The following is a 24,187-nucleotide window of genomic DNA, read 5'->3' as shown; positions in this document are numbered from 1 at the left end:
CTTCCCATGAGATGGTCAAAGTATTGGAGTTTCAGCTTCAGCATCAGTCCTTCCAATGAACACCCGGGACTGATCTCCTTTAGGATGGACTGGTTGGATCCCCTTGCAGAACAAGGGACTCTCAAGAGTCTTCTCCAACACCACAGTTCAAAAGCATCAATTCTTCGGCATTCAGCTTTCTTCACAGTTCAACTCTCACATCCATACATGACCACTGGAAAAACCATAGCCTTGACTAGATGGACCTTTGCTGGCAAAGTAATGTCTCTGCTTTTTAATATGTTATCTAGGTTGGTCATAACTTTCCTTACAAGGAGTAAGCATCTTTTAATTTTATGGCTGCAATCACCATCTGCAGTGATTTTGGAGCCCCACAAAATAAAGTCTGACACTCTTTCCACTGTTTCCCCACCTATTTCCCATGAAGTGATGGGACCAGATGCCATGATCATAGATATGCTATGATCACCCAAAGTTCAAAGATCGCAGGCATTTTTGATGCAGGTTTGAGACTTTCTCTGTGCTGGGAATTGTGATAATGCTTTCCCACAGCTGTTGGTCACTCAGCCAAGACTTGAACCCAGGTTTCCCCGACTCCTGAGTCCGGGTTCCTAACAGATGTGTTGTGAAGTGGCCTGATGACTAGAGCAGAGGAAGAAACCTACGAAAAAGACATTTGGCCAGGAGTTGTTGTCGTTTAGTGGCTCAGTCGTGTCCAAATCTTTTTGACCCCATGGACTATAGCCCACCAAATTCCTCTGTCCAGGGGATTTCTCTGGCAAGAATACTGGAGTGGGTTGCCATGCCCTCCTCCAGGGGATCTTCCAAATCCAGGGATCGAACCCGGGTATCCTGCATCAGCAGGTGGGTTCTTTACCTCTGAGCCAACTGAGAAGTGAAGGACTGTCTTAGGAAGGCCAGGCTGTGTATCTTCTCCAGGAGATACCTAGACTAATGGGTGAAACTTAGGGGAGGGAAATTTCATCTGAAATTGCCCTCTGATGGTAGGGCTTAGCTCCAGAGGTAGTGAGCTGCCCATCTTTAGAGGCACCAGGGATGCTTCGGGACAGCCCTGCCTTGGAGAGTTTGGGCCTTGCCCCCTGCAAAGTCTCTTGACTCTCACCTGGATGAGTTCAGTTTGTTGAATGTTTATTGACCACCTGCTCTGCCCACCCTGGGATGGGTACTAGGGGTGGATAAGTCAGGATGCCTGGCCCAAGGGCGTGCAGCCTGGTGGGGAGGCAGCTGGTGTGGTTCCATCACTTGCTGACTCTTTTCTCATCCATGGAGGCTCTCTTGTGGCTGAAGGTCCCATGGAGATGAACTGGCCACTAACTGAGGGGACAGTGGGTGCAAGGAGCTCAGGTTGAGGGCACCCCAGCCTGCAGGCCTCTGAGTCAGTCATCCCCCCAAGGTCTGTGTTCCCTATGGAATAGAACACCTTCCTCAGAGAAGGCTCTGTGGGGTCCTCCAGTCAGTCCTTGGGCAGAGAGGAAAGGGCTTCTGGGGTACAGGTGTGCCGCCCCTCACAAACCTCTCTTGGAGGGTCCTCCCTCATCTGCTTTACAAGGCCCTAAGGGGGCTGTCACTTTTCTTCATAAACTTCATTCACTTCTTTTAATGTGGTAACACTACGGAGCAAGGTCTCCATTTGGGATGGGCCTGCAGGACTGCCTGTCTAGGCTTTCAGGATCCCACTTTGCTTTCTGACAGGTGCCCAGAGGCCAAGGGCTCAGAAATGTTCTAAAACCAGAAAATCTGCTTGGTTAGCATTACAAGCACAGCTGCATCCTGGCCCCTCAGTTTCCTCCAGAGACTGGCCTCTATTGCAATCACTGTCACCTGGATCCATCTCAGGCGGGATGAGGATGATGATGATGAAGATGATTGATGGTGATGATGGTACATAGCATATTTGGTACCCAAACTCTTCTGTGCCTTAACACACTGAAGTGCCCAACTCCCCACCCTTCAGTCCCAATTTCTCAAGATTTGCCTCTTCCTAGTGATTGACACCTCAGATGACCTCTGCCTCTACACTAGGGGCTCTGAATCTGGCTGTCCATTGGATCTCCTGAGTGCTTGTTGAAAATATACCTGTCTGGGCTCCACTCCAGAGCTCTGATCCTACTGACCTGGGATGGGGCCTGGATTTTTTAAATCCTTAGGTGATTTGGGTTGTATGTCCAGGGTTGAGTTTTCTGGCTCAATGGAGCCTGTGATATGTGTGTTGATGATGCTCTGGGGCTGATTCCTGAGCCAAGCAAGTCCATTCCTAGATGTTTCCCTGCTCAAGAGGAGCTTGGATGCAGCAGGGCCAGTGGGGCCAGCATAGATGAGGCCCCAGGGAATGAAGGGAGGGCACCCTCCAGCTGGGGAAGGAGTGGCTGGCAGAGAGGAGGGGAGGAGGAGGGTGGTGCCTGCAGTTTCTCATCTGGGAGTTGATGGTGGGGAGTGGAGGGAGTGGGATTTGACCAAGGGTCTGACATCAGGACTGTCAATCAATAGAGAAAGTAAGGTTCGGAGGTCCTTTAAGCCAGGACCAAGGCGGAGCCCAAGAACTGCTCCCCAGAAGCGTCTGGCTATGGGGACAGGGCAGAGGGGGTTGCTGAGGAGTCTGGCTGGGAAAGCTCTCCTCAAACTTTTACAGAGTCCCTTTCTCCTCCACTTTCCCACCCAACTGTGTGCCTCTCTTTCCACAAAACCATTACAGATATCACCTGAGATATTATGACTTATAACAGGGAGTATATATTTGACCTTGATCCTGTTCCTGGTACAGATTCTAAAACTTTTGGAATTTCCTAAAAAATAGGAATTCTGAGATATGGGCATACCAGACCACCTGACCTGCCTCTTGAGAAACCTGTATGCAGGTCAGGAAGCAACAGTTAGAACTAGACATGGAACAACAGACTGGTTCCAAACAGAAAAAGGCTGTATATTGTCACTCTGCTTATTTAACTTATATGCAGAGTACCTCAAGAGAAACGCTGGTCTGGAGGAAGCACAAGCTGGAATCAAGATTGCTGGGAGAAATATCAATAACCTCAGATATGCAGATGACACCACCCTTATGGCAGAAATTGAAGAAAAACTGAAGAGCCTCTTGATGAAAGTGAAAGAGGAGAGTGAAAAAGTTGGCTTAAAGCTCAACATTCAGAAACTAAGATCATGGCATCCAGTCCCATCACTTCATGGCAAATAGATGGGGAAACAGTGGAAACAGTGGCTGACTTTATTTTTCTGGGTTCCAAAATCACTGCAGATGGTGATTGCAGCCATAAAATTAAAAGATGCTTACTCCTTGTACGGAAAGTTATGACTAACCTAGATAGCATATTAAAAAGCAGAGACATTACTTTGCCAGCAAAGGTCCATCTAGTCAAGGCTATGGTTTTTCCAGTGGTCATGTATGAATGTGAGAGTTGGAGTATAAAGAAAACTGAGTGCCGAAGAATTGATGCTTTTGAACTGTGGTGTTGGAGAAGACTCTTGAGAGTCCCTTGTTCTGCAAGGGGATCCAACTAGTCCACCCTAAAGGAGATCAGTCATGGGTGTTCATTGGAAGGACTGATGCTGAAGCTGAAACTCCAATACTTTGACCATCTCATGGGAAGAGTTGACTCATTGGAAAAGACCCTGATGCTGGGAGGGATTGAGGGCAGGAGGAGAAGGGGACGACAGAGGATGAGATGGTTGGATGGCATCACCGACTCAATGGACATGGGTTTGGGTGGACTCCGGGAGTTGGTGATGGACAGGGAGGCCTGGCGAGTTGCGGTTCATGGGGTCACAAAGAGTCAGACACAACTGAGCAACTGAACTGAGCTGAACTGAAGAAATAGTAGTGATAAAATTGTCTTGATTTTCTTGAGACACCCCTTTCAACCACACGAGTCTATGTTAGTGAGCTGACTTTGGGAAAGCACCTAGGATCTGGATTGGTTGCCAGGTGAACCAGTCACGTGATTAGAGGCTGGGAAATTTCAGCCCCATCCCTGACCTCTGGGAAGGGGAGAGGGGCTGGAAATTGATTTCAGTCACCAATGGCCAATAAATTAATTATCATGCCTATGTGATGAAGCCTCCATAAAACCCCCAAAGGACAGGTTTGAAGGGACTTTTTGTGCTGGGAGAGGGTACTTCCTGGAGAAGGCATGGGAGACCCATGCCCCTTCCTGTATACCTTACCCTCTGCATCTCTTCCATCTGGCTGTTCCTGGTTTGGATCCTTTTACACTAAATCTAGCGAGTAAACCGGTTTCCTAAATTCTATGAGCTGCTCTAGCAAATTAATCAAAGGTCCGGGGAGAGTCATGGGAACCTCTGATTTCTTAGCCAGTAGGTCAAAAGCACAGGAAACCATCTGGACTTGTGACTGGCACCTGAAGCAGAAGCAGTCTTCTGAGGCTGAGCCCTCAGCTTGTGAGATCTGATACCACCTCTGGGTTGGTTCTGTTAGAATTGAGTTGCTTGTTCGGTGGTGTGGGAAAAAAAATTACATTAGAATTGGGACCAGAGTCACTTTGCCTCTTCTAGAAAGTCATTCCCATGGGCTCTATCAGGCTTTGACGGCTCCACTCGGCACCAAGCGTGGCTTCTGAAAGCCCTGTTTGTGCCCCGTGGGTGTTCACACTACACTGGCGGCGGGGAAATGAGACACTAGTGCCTGCTACTACCCCTTCCCCTGGACTCCTCCTGCTCCGACTGGACATGGTCTTGCCCTTTAGCATGCTCAGCACATGCTTTCTGATGGTCTGGGTGCCAAACCTTAGTTTCCTTTCTAGGCTTCAGGTCTCCATGTGCCAAATGAGAGTATTGAACTAGAACGATCTCTTTTAGAACAATTAATATAACTATTATTATAAGATGCTAAATTCCAAGTTGGCCTGGAATACTCTTAATACACCTCTGGTCCGGAGAACTCCTACACATCCATCAGGGCCCAGGGGACACGTGACCTCATCTACAAGCCTTTCAGACCTTCCCAGACAAAATTAAACATTCCTGTTCAGTGCAACCATGGCACTTTGCACATAGCTTTGCTTCAGTCCGTGGCTAGCATGGCACTGTTTGGGGGTTTAAGACCCTGGAGGATCTGAATTCTTTGAAACCAGGGATTCTGGGTGGGACTATCACAGTGTGGCACAGTGCCTGGCTCAGGGTGGCCAAATGAATGGATTTCATGCGAGGATAAATGAATCCTTCAATTTGCCAAGTTCATTCCTTTAACCATCTGCAGAGGGTAAGGTAAGGAGGATGGGAGAGAGGCTGCCATGATTTCCAGAGAGGAGCTCTGGCCACCCAGATATCTACGTCCTAGTCCCATAGTTGAGGTAGGGCATACCCCAGGGGAACCTTAGCCTCTCAGATGAATCCTATCTCCAAGCCATCCGGGGTCTGGTCCTCTGCTCTGCTGAGGGTGGGGATGGGGTAGGGGATGGGGGCAAGGGTTGAGGTTTGGGCAGAAGTAGCCTAACTAGCTGGATATTCTTCCAAAGCCTAGCTCGACTTGAAAGCTAGGTATGTCCCCGCCTTCTGGTACCCTGGGGGATGCGGCTGGGTCTGGCTGCTCCAACCTGGAGAGGCTGTGCCTGGCACTAATCGGCTTGCCCTCCTTCCACTGCTGGAGAAAGTCTTGGCTAATTTGCCGGAACGTTCTAGTTAAATGCCAATTAGGACATCCTGTCCATTGCTCTCTTACAATATATTAATAATGTAATTAAGCATTTATTGCCTGCAAAAATTAAAAATTAACTTAAACGGACAGCCTGGAAAACTGAGGAAGTGACCGCTTAAGCGACCAATTTGCATCTCATTCAAGTATCAATATCCAAGCACAGCCTGGGGTGCTGGGTTTGGCCTTTGAGTGAGAGGCCCAACCAGCTGCCAGCAGCTGCTGGCTTCTCCTACTCCCGCCTCCAACTCCTCCAGCCCCATTCCTAGGTGTGGAGGGTGTGGTCTTGCCCCAGAGGAGCTGGAGAGCCGGCTGCTGGGCCTCTGTCTAGGCTTCCAGCGTCCCCACCCGCTTTTCTCAGGGGGGGGGGGTATGGTGTGGATTTCACTGAAAGGAGATGCCGCTGGGGTGGCTGGCAGGGGGGCAGTCACTGAAGCCCCTGCCACTCCCACCCCAGGATCGATTTGTCCTGCATTCCAGCCCAGGAGATGGGAAGCAGATGGTACTGGATGGGGATGGGGTGGGGGAAGGTAACCAAGGAACCAGGAGACCTTCCTCCAACCAGCCTCCTGTGGGGGGTAGGGGGGATGCGGTGGGGTCTCTGAGAACTCACAGGGGATGCAGCCAGCAGGATCTTCCCCAGAAATGAAAGGATAAAGCGCTTGTCTCTGTCCTGTCCCTGGGGAGCCAACACGACAGGTGTGACACTGCTGGTTCTCCTAACAGCCACAGGAGGGGACTCGGCAGGAAGGAGCAGGACAGTGGGGAGATGGGGTGAGGGGGAGTTTTGAAGGAGCCTGAGTAGGAGCTCTGGGGCAGGAGGACAGCGGACCCCAGCCAGCACAGGCCCCTCTCTCTGCACGATTGGTCTCCCCAGTCTCTCAACCTGCAGGTCCTCACTGCTTGTGCCTGATCAGCCAAGCCGTCCGGAGGCTGCGGGCCACTTGCGTGGAAGATGGTTCAGCAGCAGCCTGTGAGCTGTGGTGAGGAACCAGAGGGGACTCGCATGTTCGCTCTTGGGGCTCCTGCCAGAAGGTAGGGGCGGGGGCTCCTCTGGCCTGTGTACGGGGCTGCCTTCCTTGCTCTGGGGCTCCAGCCTCAACCCAGCTGTACCCTGCTCTCCCCCCGCAACAGCCGTGGGGAAGGGCCCAGCTCCCGAGTGATGCGAGGCAACCAGGGTTGTTTTAAAGACTTTATTTATAAAAAAGTACATTTTTTTTTCCTCAGTACATTTTTCAACCCATCATTTTTTTTTTTCTTATACAAGTAAAAGGGGGTGACGCAAACACCCCCTGGGTTAGAACCAGGAGAATCTGCTGGGCGGTCCCTGGACCAAAGACAAAAACAGTGACTAAGAAATTGAAGCGAAGGTAGTGCATCACACTTTGGGGGGAGGGGAGGGGGCAGCTTCTCCTGGATTTTCTTTCCATTTATACAAAAAAAAAAAGAAAACCACTTTTGTTTTCCTGGCCAAGAATCCCATTCCTCACAGGGGGAGTCGGAAGAGCAGCAGCACTGGTGGGATGGGGGCTCCTCTGGCCTCACAATTGGGGGGGCGGCAGCGGCAGCAGCAGCAGCAACGAGGTCCCGGAAATGCCTCTCGGCACAGGGACCCCTGGCACATCTCCCCGTGGGCCTGGGGCCTGGGGGGCCCACCTGCACGCTCCTGGGGGCAGTCGGCCTAGAAGGTCTCTGTGTGGCCCCTGGGAGGCCTGGCAGCCCTCCCCTCCTTCCAGGCAAGCTGCCCACATCACCTCACTCGATCCCCAATTCCTCTGCTCGGGAGGATGGCAGAAAATTTATTGCACCAGTGACTCGGGCACATGGCGGGGGTTGGTGGGGGCGGGAGGCAGGGCGGGGGGCACGTGCCTGGGAGACAGGGCCCGGGTGAGTCTTTCTTATGGCCCGAGCGCTGGGACATCCGTTTTTCCTGAAGGGCTTTCAGCAGGGCCAGGCTAGCCCCCTGGTGTATCTGTGGGGTTGGGGGTGAGCTCCCGTGTGTGTGCCGGGCACCTGTGCAAACTCGTGCATGCGTGGACCAGGCCTGACGTGGCTGCACGTGCATGCCTGCGTTCCTCCCCGATTCTGTGCTGCTGCTCTTCAGATCCTTCTGATCAAAGGGGACTCGGAGGGTTGTTACACATTAGAACAATATCAAAATCTTAAGGAAAGGGGGGGTAATCGGTGGAGTGGGGGAGGGGGCGGGCAAGGACCATGAGGGTCACAAGAGGCAGGATGACAAGTGGGGAGGCCTTGGCACAATGAAGACCAAGTTTATTTCATTTCCAGCAAAAGGCAGAAGCTCAGTTCATGCTGGGGGCGTGGAGGAGAAGCAAGACGTCCTAGTCTCTGCTGGGCCAGACCCCCTCCCCATGTCAGCTGCCTGCAGGCCCAGCAGTAGTACCCACCTCCCCACAAACTTAGGGCACACAAACCGCATCTCTGCAGGCCCCCGTGCTGACCCCATGAGACCCCGGCCTCATGCCTGCTCTCGGCCGCAGGTAGCGGCACCCTGGCTGGGCACGCTGCTGCTGGGCCTCTGGCAAGTCTGGAGCCTCCCACGTGGCCCACACATGTGGCACAGACCCCCAAATTTGTGCTTTGCTGGAGGGGAGGGCTGGGAGGTGCCTTAAGGGGGACTCAGTGCTTTGGCTAGGCCTGGGGGCCTCCTAAGTCCATCACAGAAAGAGGAAGAGAGGGTGGCAGTGCACGGTAAGGGAGACACAAGAGGAGTCCTTTCGGTCTTATGATTTCAAGGGGGTGGGGAATGCCTCTATCAGGCAGGCCCCTGGGATTTCCTCCTGCGAGGGGGCAAGGAGGCCAAGCAGAGGGGCCAGAGTGGCATGAGGCGGGACGGGGCAGTGATGTAACAGGGAAAAGCTCCTCTGCCCTGGGGTGAGGGGACACTAATACTGCTGGGAAATGCAGCCCAGCTCCTCCACCCTCTCTGCCCTGTGACTAGAAAGACCCCAGAATTTTCTCCCAACTCCACCCCATCCAGTACCCCCAATGCCAAGAGAGGGGAGCGCCGCCCCAGGGCTGGCATGGCTTCAGACTTCTGCTACGTGGCTACTGGGTGGACTGGGCTGGGGCTAGGGTAGTGGGGGCTGGGCGAGAAGGGTGACCCAGCTGGTGGGTCCAGGGTTGCCAGGGCAGAGATGGAGCTGGCTAGGGGTTCAATAGCAGCACCAGGGAGGTGAGAAGGAGGACAGGGGGCTGGGGGCTCCCTTGAGAAGCCTATGGCAAGGGTAGGTTGGTGCCCGTGGGGCACAGAGTGGTCTGCCTCCCTCCCCCCAACACTTGCCATCCCACAGAGCCTCTGCACCCTGGGCTGAGTTCACCAGAATCCTTGCGGGCAGACATGAACCTGCCTCTCCCATCCCAGGGTCTCTCCCATCTAGAGTGCTGGGGGGGAAGGGCTGGGCAGATGGAGGAACTGAGGCACTTTGAGCTGGGGGAACAGACAGGGGGGCCGGAAGGGGCCTTCCTCCAGGAAGACCATCGGTCTTGGGTGATTGACAGGAACCCAGAGCCCCATTCAAGAAGGGAATCTACAACTCAAAGGGAAAGCATCTCCAGGGTTCCCCCGCCACCCCACCCAGTGGGGACCAGGGAGAGCTGAGCAGGACAGGGCGGGTGGTGAGCAGGAACGGCTGACTCAGGATCCTTGACCCCTCCTCCCCTCACGCTGTCTGGCAGGTCCAGGGCTGCTACACTGGCCTTCTCATGGGCGAGGAGCTCCCTGCACCCTACAGTCTCATCAGCCCGCGATCGCGGAGCTCCTACAGTGCTCGCTGCCTCCTCTAGTGCCCTCCGCATGGATACGCCTCCACTCTCGGGGATCACTCCTTTCTGGGATCCCAGCTCTGACTCCCAAGAGAATCAAGAGTTGCTTGCACTTGATAGGCAGGGAGAAATTCAAGAAATTTCCATGCGGTTAAGAGCCGGCCTGAGATGCTAGGATGGAGGCACCTGGGGGGCTTGTCTCAGCTCTCCCTGGAAGCTTCTGAAGGCCGCCTGCCCCCACCCTCGCTGGAAGGAAGGGGAGAGGTGGGGCAGAGAGGCGGGCCTTGGGCAGTGTCCAGCCTGGGTAAGGCATGTGACCCCAGGGGGAGCACAGGGGTAGACATGAACAACGTGTGTGTGCATGTAGGTGTGGGTATGTGTTGGTAGAAGTGTATGGGAAGTGTGGGCCAGAGTGACCTGGAGTCCTGCTATGTGGGGTGCAGGCAGGCAAACAGGAACCACCGGAGCTGTGCCAACTTAACTCTCGGGAGGCCGATGAGGGGAAAAAAGTAAAACCAGCCTTCAGGAAAACACTGCCCAAGGCTCCAGGTAGAGACCTCAATTTGATTCAGGTAACGAACAAAGACAGCCCTGCGTGCTTTGGAAAAGCTGCCCCCACCCCCTACCTCTTGCGTGCCATGGCTGCCTAGACCAGGGGTCCAAACACCCACTGTGTCAGCTCGTGGTGGGATGGGGAGGTTGCTGGGTTCCCTCTCCCAGGGAAAAACGAGCAGCATCTGGGGTCCAGGGGAGGGGGCTCTTCCTCTTGGAGCCCCTTCAGCCATCCACCAGCAAGGGGAAGGACACGAACAAATTCCAGTGTTGGGGGCAGGGGAGGGCTGGCTCCCCAAACCCTGGAGGGACGCCCAGGTACACAAGACGAGAACAGGGCTCCCTGAAGAGGGCGGTAGGGGGGTGTTGGGAAGGAAAGGTACAGCAACACCGAAGCCACAGTGAACACGACACCATGGGGCAGGGCCGGGGGCAGGGAGGAAATCAAAACCAAGCCAGGTCGTGTGCCCTGGGCTCCCGGGTTCCCCGGGCAGCTGCGTGAGTCTCTGGCGAGCTCCTGGAGGAGTGGGCGGTGGGGGCGGGCAGGGGGCGTGCGGGTGGGGGCTGGGACGGAGGCTCTGGGCGGGGGTCTACACGTACCACTCCTTCTTGGAAATGAAAGACCCGTCGTTCTGAGAGACCATGTTCTCGGCCAAGTCCAGCTGCTCAGGGTCGTACTGGTAGCCCAGAGTCCGGTCCCCGTAGCCGTCCTGACGGGCCTCGGCCTCGTCCACCGTGAAGTAGGGCCGCTTGGCGTCCTCGTCATACTTGGGGTGGGGGCCGCCCACCTTGCGCTCGCCCCCTCCGCCCTCCTCCTCCTCTTCCTCCTCGTAGCTGCTCCCGCCCAGGGGGCCGGCTTTCTTGTCGTCGTCGGAGTCCTCCGGGTACTGCAGGTTCTGGGCCATGGGCGGGTGGTGCTGGGGGATGCCCGCCTTGCTGTAGCCGTTGCCGTACACGTGCTTCTTGGTGCTGTAGTCGCCCTTGAAGGTGTGCCGGCGCCGGCGCAGGGCCACCACGATCCCGCCGACCACAATCAGCACCAGCAGAATGCTGCCCACCACGCCCCCAATGATGGCCGTGGGCACGGGCCCGGCGCGCCGCCCGTGTTCGGGAGGAGACGGGGTGTAGGGGAACTCTGGGTGAGGAAAAGAGAAGGAGGGGGACAGTGTCAGTGTCTGCTCCGGCGGCGGAGTCGGCAGGGGGGGCAGGGAAGGAAGGAGAGAGGGAGACGGGGAGGCGAAGGCAGGAAGTGAGCCCAAGGCCAGCTCTTGTTCCAGAGGCGCCCCCGGCACCCCCCTCCCCATCCAGGAGACCGGCGAGCTGCGCTGGAGCTGGAGAAGACAGAGAAGAGACAGTCCCGTGGCCCCAGAGCCCCCACACTGACTTTCTCCTTGAACGTGGAGCCAGCCCAGCCACGACCCAGTGTCCAAACCAGTTGCATGACATTCAGTGTTCCTGACACCCTGTAAAGTAGTATGCTATTCATTTCCATCTGGCATACGATGAGACAGGGCTTATAGAGGTTAAGTAATTTTCCCGAGGCCACCAGCCAATGACACTGGTTGGTTCTCTTGCACGGAAAGCCTGTGCGAAGGTCACCACTGCCCCTCTGCCTGACACCTGCTGGTCACTGTGCCCGAGCACCACACCTTGGCTTCTGAGACGCCGAGCCTGAAGCAGACGGGGTGCCCCATGCCTGACTTCATCTGCTCCCAGGGTACAGAGAGGAGGATGGGCGCCCCAGTGCTGGCCCGGTAGATGCCCTGTGTGTGCCAGAAACCTGGGCTGTGGTTCTTGGCTGCGGTCTGGCCCTGCAGGGCAAGGTGGGGGCCGGGGTGTAGCCAACGCGGGAGTGTACGAGCAGGAGACACTCAGCATGACCGTGCAGAAAGGGGGCGTGAGAGCACGTGAGTAGCAAAGATGACAAGTGTACACAGGGGAGCACGTGTGCAGGCACACGCCCTAGCTGTCACACCAGCCCACATACCTGTGCTGCTGTGATGAATGTGTGTGTACAAACATGTGCATGCTAAGGATGGAGGAGAAACTAGAAGGCAGAAAAAGTGAAAAGAGAAAGGAAGAGGGTGGGTGGGAAGGGAAGGCCGGGTGGGTGCCTCTGGGGCCAGGCCAGAGGCCGAAGGGGTCCCCAGGTGAGGCTGAGGGAGGCGGTGCCCAGCACCACCACAGGGTGGCGCTGGAGACCGCAGCTGGCTTTGGATAGGAGGAGCCGGTGGGCAGGCCTGGGGCAGGCCTGGGCGGCTGACCCTGGCTGCTCTCAGCCCTCCTCTCTTCAGGCCAAGGGAGAGGGTCGATGTGGGCCCATGTTTTGGCCTCTGGGAATCGGTTTCTGCCAGCTCACTCCCTGATTCAGCATCACTCACTCCGTGGGAATTCTGTTCCTCCTAGGAGGCCAGTCCCTCCTTCCAGAAGTGGAGCTGGTCTGGGGTGTGAGTGTGGTGTGCTGTCTGCAGCGGGCGGGAGCAGGGCAGGGATTCTAGAAGAGAAGATGAAGGGCTGTCCAGGAGCTCATGCTAGAAGGGCCAGTGAGAACATGGGGACCAAATGAAGGGGTCCGTTTGCCTCAGTAAAGACAAAGCAAAGTGGGTGATTAGTTGATCCCACTAGGGGATCGTAAGTAGAAAAAAATGTGGGAGACCCCTGTAAGCTAATGATTACTCAAGAGAGCAAGTTTGCTTAACCACAAAACCAAGCAGGCTTGCTTAGCAAAAAAACCCCGCGACAGAAGCATAAGACCTGCCCCCAGGCAATAAAACAATGGTGACACGAGACCCACATCCGGACCAGTGAACTCAGTAAATTAATGATCCCTAGGACATGGTCTCTGCACACATGAAAAACAGCAATTGGTGGACCTAGCTTGACCATGTAGGGACAAGGAAACTTCCCTGCTCAACCTGGAGGAGGAGCTGATGATGGAAGCATGACGTCTACTTAAGAATGACAAAGACGTCTTCTCTCCCTTCCCACTTACTTATTTATTTTTTTGGATTATAAAACTGTAGCTCAGTAACTTCTTGGGGTGTGGTACCCCCTCACCCACCTGCTTGTAAGCCTCACAAGCATCCTATTCTAATAAATCACTTATCTATCACTTTGCTTCTTGCTGATTTCTCGCTGCGCTGAGACCTATAGTACCGGGACTCTTCAGAGCCCCCGAAATGCCACTAGATGGTTTCAGAGCCACCCAGAGGCTCCTGCGCCTGGCCTCTCGAAGGGGGGAGTTGGTAGAAAGAGGCGCATCCACCGAAGACTCAGCATCCCACTTGTCACTGTGTCCTCATTGCAGGTCACCGAGTGGCTGCCCAATAAATGTTTACGGAATATCTGTCCTCACCGCCCACTTCCAGAACAATCTCCCTGAAGCTCAAGCGTCTTCTCTGGTTCTCCAGGTCCCATCTGTCTACCGCCTTGAAAAGGGCTGCACACCTGCTCCCTGTGAGGTGGGAGCTGCCGCCACAAGAAATGCCCAAGAGGCAGCTGGCAGGAACCTGACCGTCTCTGTACTTTCAACCTGCCAGCTCCCTCTTCAGTTCTTACCCCATACCTGCGTGCTCTCGCCTTTTGCCACCTGCCTCATCATCGCTCCACCTACCCATCGACTCACCCATCCACTCAGCAAACACGTACCGACCATCTATTTATTTCACTAGTCACAGGATACAAAGAACTCAGGATCCAGCTGAGGAACCAGATGACACTCTTAGGCAAAGCAGCATGCAGACATCAAGGGCGCTAGTGGTTAGGGGCTTCAGGAGTGCAGGGCAAGACAGCATTGTGGCCTGGCACTTGGAAAGGCTTCTTGGAGGAGAGAGGACTGAGGCCAAGCCTTGAAAGACGATGAGGACTTGGAGAGGCCAGCAGAATAAGGAAGGCATCAGGTAGAGAGACCTACCCTTCCTTTCTGACATGTTTCCCTTGCCTTCCAATAAATACAAGGAGTCCTTGACTTTCTGTTTGGAGCATTCTGTGTGCAGACTATACCGTGGGGCCTTCTCTCTGCTCCAGGAGCCTGGCTGGGGGCTCCATCCTCGGACCTTACCCCCTGCTCTCTGTCCTTGGGCAAGACCTGGCCTCAGGGTCATGAGTTACCTCGATCCTGCTGGCTCTCCAAATCATCTTGGGTAGCTAGCTCTCCCCGCAACTCTGAGGCTTTAACTGCAAAGGCCTTGCAGACCACAGTTCCCCAGCCATGGCCATGGAACCTTGAGCCATCGGCTCAGATGGTGGGCAAAAATACTAGGTCAAATGCTTTGGGAGATGTCACTGCAGACAAAGCATCAGAGCCCATCTTCTCACGCACACTGTGAACTGCAAGAGGAACATGCAGTGCTTCCTAGCCTACTGGAACACAAACCCCACCCTTCCTGACTCAAGGACCATTCACGAGACAAGTATTTGGGGACATGCTTTGAACGTTCTTCTGTTTAGCACATCCTCCTTTGGAATCCTCTCCACCCCCATCCTCCCACAACGTGTCCACCATCTTCCCTCAAACCCCCTCTACTCAACACCACAACTCCACCACCATCTGTCTACTCTTCTGGCTTGGAATTTCATTTACCTTTGACTATTCCTTCAGCATCTCTTGGGTCAAAATCTGCCATCAAGTCTTGTTGACTCTTCCTATTGAACAGCTTCTCTCTTGACACCATATTTTACTGTTATAGCAGATCCCTGAATCTCCCACCTTCATTTGGTCTCTGCCCCCCTTTAGTCACTCCATCCATAGTCACCAGGTTAATTTTCACTGTGTAGACACCATCACTCCCTTTCTCAAAGACTCACAATGACTTCCCCATTGCCTGGTGAATCACGCCAGTCTGGTTTTCAACACTTCCATCACACGACTTCATCTTGGGTCTGGCCAACTTGCTGTCCACGTTGATTCTTTACTGCTGATCTTTGTTCTTGCTGATTCCCCTGCCAGGAATTGCCCTGTCTCATCCCCTTCTGCTTATTTTAGTGCTTCTGTCTCTTCTTTGTTTTGTTTTCTCATCTCCAGCTCACACTTCTCTTTTTTCTTCAGAATTTTTATGTACCAGTGGTCTGTAGCTCTCATTCTGGCATAAACAATAGCTCATTCCATTTTGTTAATCATATACTAACATATTACAGTAAAGCCTGATAGAACAACCTGCAATAAATGCAAATTAGGATCTACCATGATTGGCTCTGGTCCTTCTGCCAGTTTTCAAGAGGCTAAAATTCTTCTCTTCTGTAGGAACAGGGAAGGGGGTGGAGGAGGTGGCAACATCATGATAATTGGGGACTGACAATTCAGTGTGTTACAGTTGTGTACAACATTAGTTCCACTGTATTTACTTTTATGCTTTCTATAGAAACAGAAACCCAAGAAAAGCAAATCCCTCCTACTTTTCACTTGACTACATTGAATTTTGGAGGGCCTACTTGTCATGGTATGGTAAAGTTGACTGCATTACCCATTTCATGAGTGGCTGGAGTCCCAAACTAGCTGTAAATCCAAATTCAAAGTAAATCTTGAACCTGACCTCTTCTTACCTTCTCCATCACTACTACCCTGATTCCAGCCACTGTCATCTTTCACCTGGATTACTGCAATAGCTGCCTAACCGGCTTCCCCAATTCCCTTTCCTCTATAGACTGTTCTCAACACGGCAGCCACAGAGAGGCCATTAACTCTAAGAGCTGAAGACACTCTCCAAGATTTGTGCCTCTGCCTTCATCTCTTGCTTTCCTCCCAGGTCACTCCGCTCCCAGCTTCCTCAGGGCCTTTGCACTGGCAGCTCTGTACCCTGGAAAGCTCCTGCTCCAGAGGTCCTAGGCTCACTCCCTTGCCACCTTCTCATCGAGGTCACCTCTCACAGAGACCTTCCTTAACTTACTGCAAATCACAGCCTGCCCCTAGCACTGTGAATGTCTTACCCTGCTTTTTTCTTTTTTCCATATCACCTTCAAAATGACCACATAATTTTTCAAATGTATTTTATCTGTTATTTGTTGTCAGTCCTCCTTAAGCTAAAGCATAAGCTCCACGGGGACGGTGGCTTTGGCTCACCGATATTCCCCGAGGCATATAGGCTACTTGGCACATGGTCAGAGTTCAAGAACATTTGGTGAGTGAATACTACAAAGGCAAGGTCATGTCTTAGAGGTGAGTCTCTAGGTCTCTTTCCCCTCTAGAGCCTTCATATAATTCCCCCTGCCCTAAGTCCTACTCCTTGCCTGGAGAATGCCATGGACAGAGGAGCCTGGCGGGCTAGAGTCCATAGAGTCACAGAAAGTCGGACATGACTGAGGCGACTTAGCATGCATGAGTGCATATATGCAAGCATGCCCTAAGTCCTAAGCCAGCTTATTCTTCCCTGGAGATTTCTGGGACCAAAGGGAACCTTGGCTATTTTGCCGACTTGAGGGTCAGCCTGCCTAGAGGCAGAGGACTGGTTAGGATGCCCTTCTAGTCTTGCAGGCTTCGACGTGAAGATGCTGAGTGAGGGTGTGGAAAGAGTGGATGGGGGGACCTAACTCATTTGTAAGCAGAGGTGGCTGCCTGGCGTGGAATGGAGAGCCCTCCCCTTCCACCCCTCCAGCTGTCACATTCAGCCAGTAGCTCCTGTCTTCGTGCCAGGAGCAGAGCCTCAAAGGCCGCAGCTGGCGTGAGAGAAGAGTTGGGCCGTGGGGGTCTTGTGCGCTTCCTGGTGGGGGCCTGCCGGCTCCCCTCACTTCCGCTAACAAAGGGGCAGCCGGGCCCCATTGCTGAAGGCCGGCAGCCTCCCCTCTGGGATCATAGGCTGGCTGGGACCCCCGGGGCAGTGGGGGATCCACATTTCCTTGGGGCCAGAGGTTTCCTGACTGAGGTGGGTGGGCTGGTATGTGGGGGCCTTGGATGGCTTGGAGGTGGAGTGATGGTTAGGGTTTACTGTCTTGTTCTAGGATCCAGAGGAGGTTTGGGGTCAAACAGAATGTCTGGGCTTCTCAACACCCGCTGCTTCTTCAGGAAGGCAGGCAGGCAGGCAGAGCGCGGGCCCCAGAAGCCTGGGCCGGGGAGGCTGCGAGACTACACCTCCCAGCACGCAGCGCTGCTGGCCCAGGGGCGGGGGTGGGGAGGCCTGAGGTCAAGCTCTGGGAAGCCCTTTTCCTGCAGCTGCAGCAGCTGCGCATGGCTCAGAGCAGCGGGCAGGGCCTCATCGCCGCAGTGCTGGAGGAGAACTGAATCCTCCCAGGGGTGCAGACGCAGCTGCCCACCCCACAGGCTCCCCAGCGGGCTGCCATGTGTGGCCTGGAGCAGGGCACGAAGGACCTCAGCCCTCTGCACACTCAGCACTCAGACAGCGCTTGCCTACTTGCCTGTGCACGTATACACGCTCAGAGGCACACGCCTACTCACAAACTCACACAGCCCTCCCCTTCGGAGGGACCTCCAAGCCCCATCAACCCTTGGTTGGAAGGACTCCCAGCCTAAGGTGCAGACCCTGTTGCCTTCACCCCCTCTCCCAACCCTGATGGTTGAGCGGGCTCTGCATTGGAAATGGAAATTGGGGACCCCTTGCACTCCAGGGGCTTCCCTGCCAGCTCCTGGGAGGGCCCTGGACACTCTTCTCAGGACACCCCTGTCCCATGGACCGGACCGATGCTGCCTCTTTTGGCCTCTTTAGTCTGGTCAAGGCCGTATTCTGGGCTCCTTCTCTGTCCCCAGCATTGCCCCCAGAGGGTGGAGGAAGGAGAATTCACAGCTTTGTTTTATGGCTATGGGGCCAAACCCAAGAAACTGCTCTTGGGAAATGGGCTTCCCTGAGGGCCCCGTGAAGCATACCCGCAAACTCTGCTGTCTCCTCTGCTCTCAGCTGCACGGCCACTGCCTGGCCTGTGGTTTCCCTCTAGAAAAACCCTCATTGTGCACACAACCCCTAACTGGTTCCCAAGTGGCCATCCACACAGCCCTGCAGGTGCTTGGTCTCGGTCACCCTCCTCACCTCACTGCTTCTCTGCTGAGCACCCTTCAGAGGCTCCCCGTGGCCAAGAGAGAGGAAGCCCCGCTCCTCTGTTCCTGCCCACTTGCTCAGCCATTGTCTTTCCACATGCTCCCCCTGCCGGGGAACCCCCACTTTCCCCATCACTGCCCACCACTCATCCTTGGAGGAACAATCCAGAGACGACCTTTTCCAGGATCTGGGACTCCCCCAAGAAGTCAGGGATAAAGTGGGTCTGTACAGGTGATGTGGCGACCCTGCACACACATGTGTCTCTGGCACATACCCTGCTGCACACCTTTCCCTGCCCTGCTCTTCATCTCTCCTTCTCCAGAGGAGCCCAGGGCAGAACTATTACCAGGATGGATGGCCAGAATGAAAAATTAAATTTCCACTTATCTATCTCGTTCATGCGTTCCCTCCAGACCAGAGGGGCTTGGAGCACAGGGCAAGGCTGTGTTCCCCCCAAAGACCAGTCTACAGGGATGAAGGCGGGTGGTGTTAGCGGCTGCACAGATATTGCCCTTGAGTATGAGAACAAACAGCTCTGAAAAGGCTCAGGCCGCCTGGTTGAGTTTTCCTGAGCGGCTGAGAGACCTTACCACAGGGACAGCTAGCCACACAGCTCCTGGGCCCATCAGTGATTCCGCGAGCATCACACCTCCCTGGCTCCTGCTTAACTGGGTTGTCAACAACAGAGTCCCCTTATACAAGGCCCTTCTCACCCTCGATGTGTGAATCTTTGGTGACCACCCCCATCCTTCTCTGTACTCAGGGAGCACGAGGGGACATGCTGCGTGCCCCTCTTAGCTGGAGCCCTGTGTGACCCCTGCCTCGTCCACCTTTCCCTGAAGACCACCTTGGCCTGACCATAGATCCCACAGAGGGTGGCATTGGCGCAATCATGCCCTAGGAGATGGCTCACCTCCACGCTGGTTTCCCTTGCTTCCTTTCTGTTCCCAGTCTGGACCTGGGAAATTGCCCTCTTTTCTTCCCCCTTGCTCCTGGACCTGATGACTCCCTCTGGTGAGCAGCCCTGTCTTCACGGTGGTCCTGCGTCCCCCTGGGCTTTGGGAGAAGGGAGGCCCTGACTTTCCTTTCTGGCCCTGCCTCTGGGATAGGGTACACCATTTGGCCCTGAGGCCTCTGGCCAGTCCGCTCATGCTGGGGAATACGATCAATGAGATGTCATTGCTCTGGGGTTTCTTGGCCTCTTCCCCTGATTTCCCAGTCAGCAATTTCCCCAGAAAGCCTGCCTGCTTGAGGGGGATGCAGCGATGCAGTGATTGTGTCAGTGGTCCTTTGCTGGGGGAAGGTATCCCCATGCAGGGCATCCACACTGTGTGCTGGGACGTGGAAAGTGGGCTTGGTACGAGCACAAGAAGACCAAGATAAATATGCTGATCTCCATATTACAGAACAGGACGCTGAGGCTCAACAAGGTGAAGGCCACGCAGAGCCAGGAAGAGCCCGTATGCAAATATTCAGGCCAAGTCTGTGCTGTCCCTCACACGACCTGCCTCCCCGCAGGGGAGCATGTTCCCTTATGACTAATGTTCACCATTCTGTGACGCATGGCCCCAGGGCCAGAGCTGATGCCCCCAGGAGGCTCTTACTGAGCTTTCCTTTGCTCAGACTTTCTCCAGGGGGTAAGAAGTGTGTGACTCTAGCCTTTCCACCCTTGCCAACTTACGGGAACCCCCCAAATCCTAGATTGTCTCAGCCTTCCTCAGGCTCCACCTCTGACACCTCTTTTTTGCGGGAGGGGGTAAAGTAGAAAAGAATAGCTTTATTACTTTGCCAGGCAAGGAGGGACAGAGTGGGCTCATGCCCTTAAAAACTGTGTGTCCCTCTGGCACTTCTACCACCTTAATCAGTCTGAGAGTCAAAGGCAGGGAGTTGAAGAAAAGAGCAAGTGACAAGTGACCCTCCTTCTGACCCCTGGCTAGAGAGGTGACAGAGCAGCCCCAAAGACAGGTAGGTAGAGCCCCTGGACAGCTTTGGGAGGTTCTATCAGCAGCTGAGCCTTCTACATACCCCTAGATGAGGTCTCCTGCTTCTGAGAAACAGGTTCAGAGCCAATGAATCCTCAGAACTTGCTCAAGCTCTGCGCCTGGAGCCCAGTAACCACCACCCAACTCCCTGTATCCCTGAGCCTGGCTCAGGTCTCCCTGAGGTCACTTCCTGTCCAGCTCTGCAGCAGCATGACACCTTCACAGGTTACTTTCTGTCCTAAGAGTTTTTTCCTGTCATTTTCTCACCCTGCAGCTAGCTCAGGTACAGGTTAAAGACACCCTGGTTGCAAAGTTGTGATGGCAGTTTACCCCTCTATCAGCTTGTTCTGATCCTTCCGTTAATAATGATAATGACAGAGCCAAGATAATAACCACAGAACACGGGCCATTTATTGACAGACTGGTCTGTGCTAGGTGCTTGGCATACATATATAAATTCCAGGCACGTCATATTATGCCCATTTTACAGATGAGGACTTGTGTGCAGCTGTCTGACAATGAAGCCCACACTCCTTTTACGTCCCATGTGATGTCTCCCCCAGAAGATCCCAGCCCCTGTGTCCTCTTTGCCCTAAGAGGTCAGGAGGCTGAATCTCCCTCCCATCTGCCCTGACAAAGAAAAATGCAAGGAAAACAGAAATCCACTCGCAGCACACACAGACCATGACTGTGGGCTCTCTCCTGGCCTTCCCCTCTGTATTCCTGCTTGAGGTAAGCCCCCACCCTCCAGCCCACGAGGATTTTCTGAACTGCAGGAACAGAACTCAGAGGAGATACGGTCCTCCCTCCAGCCCACTCCACCAAGCCAGCATCACAGGTATGTGGTCGCAGATCCAGGAGAAGGCTCTTACCAGCCCCCACCACCCCCAGCACTGCGGTAAACAGCACTTCCTCCCTCCCTCCTGGAAACTCTGTCTCACTCGCTCTGATTGAGGAGGGGTCACCCTGTTTCACACACAGCCTTCATAGAAGAAAGAGAAACGTAAACTGAGGCCAATGGCCTCTCTCAAAGGAGAACCAGAGAAGCAGGAACAGGAGAAGCAAACTTCCTCCGATGACCCAGCCCTAAGGTGGGGGACACTGGCAGCGGAGGAAGCAGTGGGCGGGGAGAGGCAGGGAAGAGTGCAACTTCCTACCTGTGATATTGACCTCCACCTGGCCTGAGCGGGTGCCGATGGGGTTGGTGGCCTCACAGACATAGGTTCCGGCCAGGCTGTAGTTGATGGGTCCCCTGAAGAAGAGAGTTCTGTTCTGGGCCTCCACGCCTTTGGGGAGGGAGCCATTCTGCCTGCAAGGGTTGGGAGACAAGGCAGAGGGTTATGATTCTCCAGCCCCACGAAGCTACCCCTGTGTCATTCTCCTGACTCCAACACCATCAGCCCTTTGGCTGAGTTAATAGGCAGCGTCTGTCTTGGAAGGAGTAAAAACAATAAAAGCAACAGTAATCTCTTGCATGTGGCAGTTTTACATTATTCGGTGTCTCACATTTGCTCATCACAGCACTGAAATGCAGATGGTACAGGTAGATACTGGCCCCACAGTATCTAAGAGATACTACGTAAGAGAAACCAGGTTCAAGGCCAAGGAAACATAGCTAGAAACTGACAACTGGGGATCTCACCAGATCTTTGGACTCTCAGCACAGTGCTCTTTTTACTACACTGGTTCTTGGTAGTTAGTTCTTGGTTCCCTAGGCAGTTGGTTAATAATCTAGAGTCCTAACACTGAATCTGGGTTAGGAAATGGCAACCCACTCCAGTACTTTTGCCTAGGAAATCCCATGGACAGAGGAACCTGGTGGGCTACAGTTCATGGAGTTGTGGGGAGTTGGACATGACTTAGCGACTAAACAACAATAACCTCAAATCTACTAAAGCTGGGGTCCTGGCCTAGAATTGTAACAGGCTACTCGGGTAATGAGATATGACCCGTGTTTAGGAACTGTGTTCCATTTCACCATCTCCTTCCCTTGCTGGGCATGTCACAAGTCTTTTTTATGCTGAGAGAGTTCCAGAAGTTTCCTGGACCCGGAAGACCTTTTTCCTTCCTCTTGATCCTCAGTGCCACAAAACTGTTGGACCCAGAGCTGAAACTGGCAGGGAGGCCCTGTCCATTCACACCTTCAGAGCCACTCCTGGTCCCAGGAAGTGGATGATAATAAACAGCGAGGGTGTGCCAGTGCCCTCCACTTCTTGGAAAAAGAATGCAGACACAGTCTGGGCAGCCATCCTCTCTGGCCACCCAAGTCAACCTACTTCTTGGCTTCCCCATGCCCCTCTCCTTCTGTGTGTTCCATCCAGCTGTTCTCTGGGAAGAACCTTGGCTCAGGCTGTCACAGCTGGCTGGAAGGGGAGACTAGACCCTGAGAGATTTAAGCCCAAAAACCACGAAGCCAAGAATGGGATTGGCCTTGGGGCAAGCACTCCATGAACACAGGCATTCTGGGCTGACTGCTGCCTCTCCCTGAGAATCTGAGGGTGCTGGAGAGAAGGAAAAGGAACAAAGAGAGATCTGAGATGCTCCAGAAAGCCAACCTCCCTGGGGACACCTTGATAAAAATAAATACTGGGGGCTGGGATGGGAGTGACTCAGACTGAATCACCAAAGGAGAATGACAACGTTTTTGATTAGGGAGCAGAAAGGAGGCAGATCACGAGGGAAGCCCCCCTGGCAGAATGGTTTGTTCTGCTGACCCTAATGCAGTCAAACATGGGAGGGTGCCTGTGTGTGTGTCTCTCATGGCCTCTCTTCTCACTGAGAAACCTGAATCTAGACCTTCATTTCCTTCCTGTCCAAGGCTCCTGGAGGTGGAGTGGGTGCAGCAAGGTTCCTTGCAAGGCGACCAGCCAGACCCGCAGCACTTACGTGGTCCAGTGGTACTCAGTGGCTGGGGGGTTGGCATCGGCTTTGCACGTGAGCTTCACATCCATCCGCTGCAGGTACCAGTTGCCATCAAACCCCTCAATGGTCACCTCGGGCTCGTCTGTGAGACAAGGGGCGATGTGTGGAAAGGGTGAGGTCGGGAGAGCAGGACTTAGGGCGTGGAGGGGGGAGCCTCAGAGGGTGATGAGCCTCAGATGGGGAAAAGACAAGGAAAAAGCCAGACGAAGGGGAAGAGTGACAGGGTTGGGAGGTCGCAGGCCCTCAGAGTAGGAGCAGCAGGGAGCAAGGCCGGGCGGGAGACGTGGACAAAAGGAGAAGGGGGGAAGAGAGGACAGAGTGCCCCCAGAAAGGGAGGAGGAAGCGAAAGAGGAAAAAGGAAGCACAAGCTAGCGAGCGAAGAGGCTGCGGAGGGAGGGCTGGTGAGAGTGGGAGTGGTGGGAGGGGACAGTGCGCGCCCCGCCCCGCCCGGAAGCCCCGCCCCCAACGCCCTGCCGCGCTCACACTGCACGTCGAGGGTGAGGCTTTCCCGGAAGCGGTCCATGTGATAGTTGACTATGCAGGCCAGGGACTGCCGGTGGGCTTCCCGGCTGGGCACCAGGCGGTAGCGGCTGATGACGGTCACCGTGCCGTTGGGGTTCCGGATCTCCTGGTACTCCGCCTCGCCCTTCAGCCGCGTTTCCCAGGACACCACACTGGGAGGTTTCCCATTGGCTGACGTGCAGGTGGCCACCAGGACCTTGTCATCCTGCCCCTTCCTGGCTCGAAGCACTGTGTGGGTGCCCTCTATCCAATTGGTGGGTTTGGCTGCCGGAAACAAGAGAGCGCCATGGGTCTGGCTCTCCTGCCTCATCAAGGACACACAGGCCGGGAGGGCAGGCACCTGCCAGGTCTTGCTTCAGGTCGCCCTGGTCATCCTTGCCACTCAGCTGTGCTTCACCAAGGCCCCTCCCAGCACTTCTCACAGGGACCTCCTTGGGTCTCACCCATGGTCTTCCTGCTCTGGTCTTTGTATGAGCTTTTGTCTAGTGCAAGTCTTCCTGGAGTCTTGGCAGGCTCTCTTACCTTGGTGTCTCCCTGATTCCTGGCCACCTGGAAAGTGCCCCACAGTGGGGCTCCAACCTGAATACTGATCCTCAGCTCTGCTCACAGCTAAGGCCAGCCCCCATCCCTAGTGAATGGGGACAGTGTGGCGAGAAGGGACTGAAAGTGCCACATCCAGAGCTTGGGAGCATGCGACCCAAGGAGAACCTCTGCATCCACTGAAGATGGCCCAGCCCCCAGGCTGTGCCCAAGCAGAGAGG

General features: G+C 54.4%; 1 protein-coding gene across 1 annotated transcript in view; it reads right to left on the bottom strand.

Annotated features, from left to right (window-relative positions):
• Window positions 1–6,859: 6,859 nt before the first annotated feature.
• The window catches only part of NECTIN1 (nectin cell adhesion molecule 1), a 73,009-nt gene continuing 55,681 nt past the window's right edge, over window positions 6,860–24,187 (bottom strand). Inside the window, exons 3-6 of the mRNA XM_020872006.2 lie at window positions 23,388–23,690; window positions 22,869–22,986; window positions 21,140–21,291; window positions 6,860–11,153 (exon numbers count right to left, since the gene is read on the bottom strand). Coding sequence (XP_020727665.1) covers window positions 10,609–11,153; window positions 21,140–21,291; window positions 22,869–22,986; window positions 23,388–23,690 — 1,118 coding nt within the window. The 3' untranslated portion in view covers window positions 6,860–10,608. The remainder of the gene's footprint in view (window positions 11,154–21,139; window positions 21,292–22,868; window positions 22,987–23,387; window positions 23,691–24,187) is intronic.

The sequence above is a fragment of the Odocoileus virginianus genome, chromosome 10, assembly GCF_023699985.2.
Source record: "Odocoileus virginianus isolate 20LAN1187 ecotype Illinois chromosome 10, Ovbor_1.2, whole genome shotgun sequence".
NCBI lineage: Eukaryota > Metazoa > Chordata > Mammalia > Artiodactyla > Cervidae > Odocoileus > Odocoileus virginianus.
Note: the sequence above shows the minus strand (reverse complement) of the source record. Positions and strands in the feature narration are given on the sequence as shown.